The sequence below is a fragment of the Taurulus bubalis genome (assembly GCF_910589615.1).
Source record: "Taurulus bubalis genome assembly, chromosome: 6".
In the NCBI taxonomy this organism is placed as follows: Eukaryota; Metazoa; Chordata; class Actinopteri; order Perciformes; family Cottidae; genus Taurulus; species Taurulus bubalis.
In genome coordinates this window covers 5,206,986-5,216,949 of record NC_136594.1, presented here as the reverse complement: position 1 = coordinate 5,216,949, position 9,964 = coordinate 5,206,986, and the positions used below count along the sequence as shown (strand labels likewise).

The 9,964-nt window shown below is 39.6% G+C and overlaps 1 protein-coding gene across 1 annotated transcript in view; it reads right to left on the bottom strand.

Moving 5' to 3' along the window:
* mark1 (MAP/microtubule affinity-regulating kinase 1) overlaps nucleotides 1-7,097 on the bottom strand; it is a gene marked incomplete at both ends in the record, with an annotated part of 16,508 nt that extends 9,411 nt beyond the window's left edge. Inside the window, 2 exons of the mRNA XM_079220104.1 lie at nucleotides 648-851; nucleotides 7,047-7,097. Of these exons, the coding sequence (XP_079076230.1) occupies nucleotides 648-851; nucleotides 7,047-7,097 (255 nt within the window). The remainder of the gene's footprint in view (nucleotides 1-647; nucleotides 852-7,046) is intronic.
* Nucleotides 7,098-9,964: the final 2,867 nt, after the last annotated feature.

The following is a 9,964-nucleotide window of genomic DNA, read 5'->3' as shown; positions in this document are numbered from 1 at the left end:
TTAACCCCACCGACTCTGACTGAGCACACGAAAGGGTATAAAACTGTATCAGAAGGTCACTTCATACAATATAGTCCTGGATACATATGATGCGCCTTGTTTTTTTCCCACCATGACGATACATTACAATGCCAGATTTTAAAATCGCACTTCAGGAACTGAAAATGTGTGATGGTTCTTGTGTTTTCCTACAATGAGCTGTGTGTGGTAATAAAAAAATAAAAACTCATGATAGGACAGATACTACTTTGGGTTTCTATTCTCATACTTGACAAATATTGAAGGCACCTAAACCTCTGAGATACAGTTATGTGTTTATCCACTGACGGAATCCTCAGACAAAATTGAGACCAATTTGGAACCCCAAAAATTGGCAGATAGTCTCCATTAAACGTAGCTATGTGCAGCTCCTATTGGCAGTGGACTTAAAGACAACAATCACTGGATTACTTTGATAACAAGACCTTTAAAAACATTAAGTTCTGCAGTGTCTTTTTTTTTTCAAGCTTTGCATTCAGTTCGACTTGAGTTTTTGAACATGTATCTGAAGTACCTGAACTCATCTCAACGATCTGTGTGTCACTGCTGCTGCTACTTGTGTTTGACCGGCTGAGGAGGAGTATCTAAACGCTGCTTTGCTACCTCACCTCTCGGCCCGTCAGAGTGTGTTTGGCCAGTTTGACTTTGGCGAAGTTGCCCTTTCCGATGGTCTTCAGCAGGCGGTAGTTGCCAACATGCGGCTGTTCGTCCGTGACGGACGTCACGCCGCTGCGACATGGCGGCAGACTGTGGCGGCTCGATGATTTGGTGGGTGGGGCCGGCGGGTCGGGGAGGCCGTCTGAAGTCTTTAGCTGGAAGAGACACAAACGGATTCATTCTAAACATTTAGATTATCCTGAACCGAGTCACATTGAACTACGCATTTCCCCTGCGGATGTTGCCCCACGCAGTCACGGTGTGCCACAGGGAAGCGTACTCGGGCCCTTGCTGTTTCTGACGTAGCACAGAATCCATCATTATGCAGATGATGAAGCTCTTTACTCGGGAAAAACAATTCGCACTTATATGTGGAACGCATCCGCAACACAGTCAGACCCGGTTCAACAAGTGATCCACAGAGCTGCACGTCGTAATACAGACCACGCTCTGACTAAAAAGACAACATAGAGACTGACAGACCTTTGCTAACGGCTGGTATTGACTGAACAAACTTCTCTAATTTGATCTAAGTTCATCGACAGAGTGAACCGAATCACTGGCGACCGGCCGGCGGCCGTCTGAGGAACTGGAGCTGAGGGAAACCAGTCTGACGGCATCTGAACCAGCTCTACTGTTACACCTTGACGCCGCACCGCTGCCGACTGACACACGACACCCACTGACGGACATGATGTCATACTCACTCAACGGATTTAGTTTTGTTGAGAATACGTCAACCTGCAGATCAGGTGTGGAAAGGCCCGGTGGGGACATATTTGGTATTTCTAGAAGGCTCACAGGGTTAGTTGGAGAACTACTGTAGCTGGCAAGTGCATTTACTCAAGTACTGTACTAGGAGGTATATATTGTACTTTTTTACTCCACTACATTGGGTAAATCCTCCTACTTCTTCATTTAAATAAACTCTTGGATCAGCTGGAAAATGCATCGTCACAAAGCTGAAAACAGGACTTTTTAAGTGCCTTGAGTACCTTTTAAAGCGTTACACAAATACAATGTGATAATATTATTTTATGATGACCTTATAGAATATGATGCATTGATTTAGACAGTAAATTAAGGATTTAAAAACATGCAACATACACATTAATCCAGAAACATCACATATAATAGAAAAAAAAACATTAAATTCTTTAAGTACATGTTGCTGATTATTTTTACTTAAGTAAGGTTTTGAATGAAGGGTTTTTTCTTGTAGTGGAGTATTTCTCCCAGTGTGGTATTAGTACTTTTACTGAAGTAAAAGATCTGAATACTTCTTCCACCACTGGCCAAAGTAAATGTACTTCTCCCGCTGATCACAGAGACATTAACTGATTCCACTGTGACTCTTTAAGTGCAAACGGGTCTTTTCAGATTCAATCACAGAAGGAAACATATTGTGTTTCCTCCCGTCTGTCTTCTTAGACTAACTAACTGTCTAAACGGGGACGAGTTCCTCCTGGTGAAGAGCAGAGCAGCAGTTTAAAACAGGAACTTCTTTGTATTTATGCTTCAGCGTACAGAGGACAGCAGCTGCAGAAGTCTGCGTCTCATTTGTTGCCCTGTCGTCACCGACTGGAGGCAGAGAACCTTTGTTATTGGTTAAAATGAAAAGAAAATTAAGGAAGAATATACAAAAAACAGATACATTGTGATTAAAAACAGTATCAATCCTTTTCTTTGCCGTTACCAAACTGGTTTAGAGGGACGAGAGACGGGAAGACACTCGACCTCAGAAAGCTGAAGTGAAACCAGAACTTCCAGGTTCTGTTCCACAATTACTACAATTACTAAATACTCTTTCTGCAACTCTCCAAAACAGATAATCTGACATTCCCTCCCATCATTGGTCAGCTGGGAGGAGGTGAGAGAGGCTTTGTGACGATGCATTTTCCGTCTCACCCAACAGATTTGCTCATTTATTAAGAGCTATTAGGGAACAATAATGGTATAAACGTACGTGTTTTTTCTTTTTCTTTGGACGGCGACGTCATATACATTCGGGGCAATGATGCTCACATCTGATCATATTATGATTCATGTCAAAGGAATTAAACATTTGCAGAGCAGATGTAGCTCAGGAGTGAGTCGCCTCGCTCCCGTCTGATCAAACAACCAGAGAAAATGGCATTGGAGGACTTATTTACTCAAATAAAGATTAAACATGATAATGAACTTTGGTCTTTCCTGTTATTTCATAAACTCCAATAGATAAACATTTTGGTAAGTCGAATTCGGACCAAATTGGGCCGAATTGAGTGAAAAAAAAAAAACATTTACCACTGAACCCTGTTGGATATGTGCAAACCCACAGCTTCTTTTTGACACATAACCAGAAAGCAAAATGCATTGATCGTCTTGAATTTGGCGCCTAAAACAGCGCCTTCTGGACTCAAACCGTGAGGATTGTTATCCAGCCAGCGGGTGCAACAGGCGTTGAACACAAATGACATATTGTTGCCTCGGAGCCGCCATTTTAAAGCGACGTCAACTAAATATGACGCGTGATCCAACTGCACCATCTCACCATTGTGTTGTTATACCACCGTATTATATGATCTCAGATGCATTAAAACGTATATATTTATCACAGCGTAATGTATGGATGTCGCGCATATATATATATATATATATATATACACACACATATATACACACACATATATATATACACATATATATATATACACATATACATATATATATATACACATATATATATACACATATACATATATATATATACACATACATATATATATATATATATATATATATATATATATATATACATACATATATATACATACATACATACATATACACATACATACATACATATATATATATATACACATGTGTGTGTGTGTGTGTACATATACACATATATATATACACATACATACATACATATATATACACATACATACATACATATATATACACATACATACATACATACATACATACATACATATATATACACATATATAAAAACAAACAAACAAACTCCTGTCTGTCGATATATGACAACATGTAAAAGAGTAAATTAGTGCTGAATGCAAGAGCATGTTCTTTTTGATATAATAAGCAGCTGTTTGTACTTTAATTATTATTATCATTATTATTATTATTAGATTATAGCAGTTGAATTGGATGTAGCTTACATACAAGATGACATGAAGGGAAGTGATTCGTATCGAGCTCAGTACAAACGGTGAAGGGTAGAAAGACGGATCATCTTAAATAATTAAAACTTATATAGAGTCTTGCTGTGGTTTAATATTATTCTAGCTGTGTATTACTTTTTTATTATTTATTTTAACCCAAACCATAATCGTTTCCTAAACAAAAGGAGGTGTGCCCACCGGTGTTTCCTCGCTCCTCAAAGTGCATTTAAGGGAACCATTTCCAGGTCAAGCGAGGAGAGAGAGAGAGAAGAGAAGCGAAGCGAAGCGAAGCGAAAGAGAAAGAGAAAGAGAAAGAGAAAGAGAAAGAGAGAGAGAGAGAGAGAGAGAGAGAGAGAGAGAGAGAACAAGTTAGCGTAATGAAAAGCATCCTGTACGTCTTCAAACCGACCACATCATCACCAACCCCCAGGTCAGAGTTCAGGGTCTGGTTGGGACGCTTCAGCCGGGTGGCGGTGGACTTCGGTCCCCCGTGTGGCTCCACGTCTCCTCACCGGGGCGAGTGGGCTCCACTCAAATTGGGTAGGGGGGCGGTGAATCCCATAGTAAGCCTACATGTTGCCATAGCAACTGAGGAAGCCTCCAGCAGCGGATTTCAGTGATTCATCACTGAAGGAGATTCTCTGTGGGCAGGGAGAGGAGCTCCATGCTCTCGGTGTGATGGACGCAGCGACCGGGGGTCAAAGGTCACGCCACCAACGGGAGGGAGGGAGGAGGGTTGTTGTTTTTATTGTCTCGGTGTCTGTGACTGTAAAGCGGTCGTGTCACGCTCCAGAGTTTTAAAAAGTGACTTCTAGAAGAGCACAAGACATCGCCGAGCTGCTCCTGATATCACATCCTGCAGTGTATTCTGGGAACAATCAATAGTAAACAGACAGCCGGAGCCAGCTGGAGCTGCCGTGTGTCTGACAAGTGAAGGGTAACAGATTAGAGGAAACAAAGACGTGACCGGACAGCAGGGCGTCATCCAGCTCTACTGTAAATTATATTTCAAACAAACTGTATTTGTTATTCTTTTTTTATTGATCACGGCTAAAAAATATTTTTCTCCCAGGGTTTGTAGAGCTGAAACAGTTCGGCTCTTAAATTTATAGTTGATCGACAGAAAATCTGAGAATTTACCTGCAGCTTTTCTGATAATATATTTATTGTTTAGGTTATTATTTTCAAGCACACACACACCAAACACCAAACAAACTTATTGCTCCAGCTTCTAAAACGTCTTTGTTTGAATGATGGAAACTGCGATTGTGAAATATGGGATGTATTAAATGAATAAAGAGCAGATTAATCAATACACAACACCATCTATACTCATCTCAATCCTCCCCATCAATACGTGTATGTATATATATTATACATCAATATTTAAGGAGACACATAAGGACTGGCTGACGATGAGGATGTGCACGAGGAGCCTGAGAACAGCTCACTGCTAGCATTCCTGCATTAGCATGACAATAAAGAGGCTGCTTTTACCCAGAATTCCTTCAAGGTCCGTCAGCCTCCACGGACCCAAACACTCTGTTCACACGAGGCATAAAAACATCACGCCGCTCTCCGTGTTTGACGGACGACACGAGAGAGAAAATACCCACACAAAAAAAAAACAACACAGTCTGCCAATCAAAAGCTGCAGGTCAACGGACGTCTGTCCACGAGATCACGGCTAACGGAGTTTCTTAACTTGCTTAAGTACAAAAATACTCTTCAGGAAAATGTACCGCTGGCTGTAGTAGATAATCAATAATCAAACAAATATCTCTTCAATTTCTCAGACGTGAAACACAGCAGCTTTTAGCTTTTAGCTTCCTGCTACATGAGTGTTCATCTTAGAGATGCAACAATGCGCCTTTTTACGCTCCCTGTATTGATACCTGGGCTTTGAGTATCGATCAATAATCTGCGTGGAAGTGACTTGGATTATTCTTTAATGAGTCGGGCAACATCGGGATGTAATCATTGCTTTCTTAACTTTGTAAAACTAAGTGAAACTATAAATACATGGATATAAATGTATTGAATTGTTATTTATTATCGGAAAAAAAAAAAAATACAATCGGCAACTTTATTTAAAAAAAGATCGTAAAAAATTTACAGGGATTTACTATTTAACTGCAACAAATTGGTAAATCTTGAAGAGGAATATAAATTCCAGTTTACAATGTATAAAGTGTACATTCAACTATTTGAGTCGGCCCGATATCCGATATATTTCTATGTTTAATCTAAATATTAAAGTACAAAAGAAGACGCCGGCTGTAGTAGAATCAATAATCGAAAGAAAAATACTTCTGCTATTTCCCTGCTATGAAACACAGCCGCTGTTAGCTTCCTGCTACATGGCGGCACGGATACGTTCATCTTCACCTCCAGCAGAGGTGGAGGAAGTACTTGGATTTTGTTTTACTTCAGTAAAAGTAGTAATAAAAACAGTGTATAAATACCCTGTAACAAGTTAAAGTACAAGTACATTTTTAACTACCAGACACCTGGCAGGGCTACATTAGCCGCTACTGGCACAACACACCTGGATCTGTGGATAAACGGTCAGCAGAAGAGTTGCATTGTGGGTAATGCAGTTGACCAGGGAGAATAACCAGAACACTTCTGTTTCTGCTGCATCGATTTAGATCCTTTTTCAACTTTTCATCTTTTTTAACCGAATAACTTAAGGGAGTGCAATGATAAATCAGTCTCTAGAGACTATCTTAATAAAAATTGATCTGATTTTAGGGCCTTGTGCCATAAATAAAGGACTCCAGAGTATAAATGGTAGTTTTAGGGCCACAGAGAGTGTTTATTTGGAGGCACTGGCCCTTTACCAGCTCCCTCCAGTTGCTCCTGAGGCCCTAAGCGGGACAGTGGTGAACACCAGGGACCCTGAAGGCACATTATTTAACACTTATAGGGTGTCACACCAGCAGCAGCAGCACCCTGAGGAGCTGATCTGCTGAGCCACTGTGGATCAATCAAGATGATCACCCAGTAGCTCCTCCCTGGTCCAACTGTCACACTTCATCAATATTAAGAAGTAATAACACGTTATTCACAGCAAAACAATACGCAAACAACCAATTGTAATCCAATAATGACACTCTACCAATAACGAAAGAGTCAAACTACCCATCAATAATCAATAATCAAGACTTTTACCTGTTCGGACTCTCTCTCGCTCACCGGGGCCAGGGGCATCCTGCCGGACATCTTCCCCGCTTTCCCTCCGCTGCTTTTCGGCTGTCTTCAGTCCGGAAGAAGCATCTCCTCCGCCGGCCGCTCTACAGCATCGCGCTCCCCGGGAAACGGGCCACCTCGGCGGGGCTCAGCTGGGAGGCTCCGCCGGCCGGAGGTAGAGGGAGGCCGGGGCGTCGGCTACAGGAAGGCCCGCTGTCCGCGTCGATGCCGGGGGGAGACTCGCATGGGAGACAAAAGACAGAGAAAGAGAGAGAGAGAGAGAGAGAGAGAGAGAGAGAGAGAGAGAGAGAGAGAGGAGGAAGAAGGGGAAGAATAAGAGAAAGAAGAACAAGAAGAAGAATCGAGAAGTGTAAAAGTAGAAGTCCTTCCTGCCACTTCCAGCGGTTTGTCGGCTCACACAGCAGCACTGCGGAGCTACCAAAAAAAAACCGACATAAAACTATGACGTCAGAGCTCCGCCTCCCCGTCATCCTCGTCGTCATCCTAAATATATCCCAGCATCCTCGGCTGCTTCCTGCAAAAACAGAAGAAGAAGAAAAAGACCACTAAACGCACTCCCTTTCGCACGGAAGTCTTTTATTTTGAAACATGTTATTGTTTTATTGGGTGAATCAGCAGCAACAGGAAAGACTTCCTTTGAGAGGTTTAACTTAAGTTAATTATATCTTAATGTATTACTTGATAACTGTATCGATAGCTTTCTCACTTTATTACTCAATTGTTCAGGTTAATACTTTTATTTGAGGTTTCTATTGAAGCTTTAATGTTAGAAAAATAAACTGTCTGTCTTGATAAACCTGTATTTAACAGGTATGTATATTGTCTTAAACCTGCACTTAAATCAGCTTCATAATAAAAACTTGACAATCCCACTTTTCACAATATGGGACTTTTAAAAAACATCTCCACAACACCACTAGAGCACCTTAATGTTTCCTTTATGTACCTGTTGATGCAAGTGGAGTTTAAGGAGCATGAAGAAGTGAAGCGTCCTGCAGTGTTTTTCCATCAGAAGCAACCAAATGTTAATTATAATTTCTCCTCTTTAATTTAAAAAAAAAATTTCATGGTGTTTTTATTTTTCTTACCAGTGAGTTAAAAATAACTGTAGTCTATTCTATGCTATCATATTAGGATCACCAAGTATATTTCATATATTGTACTTTCCCTTACTACTTTCCATAAAAATCCCTCTATGGTCCTATAATATTTATATTATCATTATAAACCAGTATTGTTATTACGATGGCTTCTTCAAGTCAGTTCAATTTGTACTGTGCTGCCATCTGGTGGAGTATCTGCTCTATTGCAGTCAGGCTTTTAGTGAAACTTTAATAATAATGATACATTATATTTATATTGCGCTTTAAAAAAGGTACTCAAGGCACTTTGCATGGTGAAAATAGAAACATTAAAAGCAATAATCATATAAACAAGGCCGATGGATGAAAACAGTGAAATTAGGATTAAGGGGAAATGTAAATGTAAGGAGTCACTTAAAATCTTGAATGATAAACTCAAGTCAATCTAATGAGCACAGAGGACACGTTTAAATCATAACCATTTGTCTCTTAAATTAAGTTAAAACTGTTATAATCAGCTGCACTGAGATGATTATTATACAAAATAACAATAGATTGACTTTCTAAAAATAAGTTAATAATACATAGTAAAAATAGCAATAACTCAGTAACTGGACATTTTAAACTATCCACAGTACGATACATTTAAAATAAAGCAGATTTAAAACAGTTAAGATTCCCGCGAGACCCTGTGAACAGCGCTCTCTGCAGGCTCTAAAAAAATCCTTCCAGCAAACTACACAATAAACCAAAACATAACAAAATGGAAAGACACCACTCTGTGTTGTAGGAGTTTGGTTTAATATTGTATTGAAAAATAAATTAACGAAAATAATTTTAAAAGCAACAGAAGACAAAGAAGAAAAAAAAAATCCAGATTATAAACATTCTTTGCCAGCAGGGGGTGGAATCGCAGTGCTCATGTAATTAATTTACAAATATATATATAAAAAAAGGAATTTATTAGACATATCCACAAATCACGAAAGCATTCCTTTACATCCAGTGAGCTGAATCTGGTCTACCACCCAAACCGTTGTTCTTCCAGCTACAAAAAGGTCTAGAAAATTTATATTTATATATATTTCATACACATGCCCTATGTGTGGATGAGGCTGTAAAAAACTGAACTGTACAAAAACAAAAGCACACGGTGGTGATGTTGTAGTGGATGGAATGGTATTTAAATTAAGAAAATAGGACAATGCGTTGATGTTTGGAATGAACCTTTCATTCATCCGACTTACGGATTTTGGCTTTAAAAAGTGTTCATATTAAATGTGGGCGATGACATTATTATTATTATTATCATTTGTGTGTGTGTTTGTTTTACTAAACAGCTTCTGGTGCTTTAAAAACAAGATGAGGTGATTCAGTCCTTCAGATTTGTCAAGGTGAAAATAAAGACGAGGAATGACACTCAATTTAAATAACAGAATTAAATATCTAGAAAGAAGAAAGAAAAAAAAAGAAGGTCTCAGCTGAACCGAACTGGAGGAACACATTTAAAAGCTTTACTCTCTGAAACGCTGGCAGTCAGACCATCATCATCATCATCATCATCGTGAACTACCAGGTTAAACGATCTCCCAAAATAAGAATCCAGGGATCATTGAAGACTTGAGGAATAGTTCATAGTATTTACTTTCAGTTTTTGGCGATCAGAGATCAATATAAATTAAGTACAAAGTTGGAGCCGTGGAGGAATGATAAACCGTCAAGCAATAGTTCCTAATCGCCCGACTCCAGACGCGAGATCCAGCGGAACGTCTCCCTGAAATATGGAACTTTTAGGTA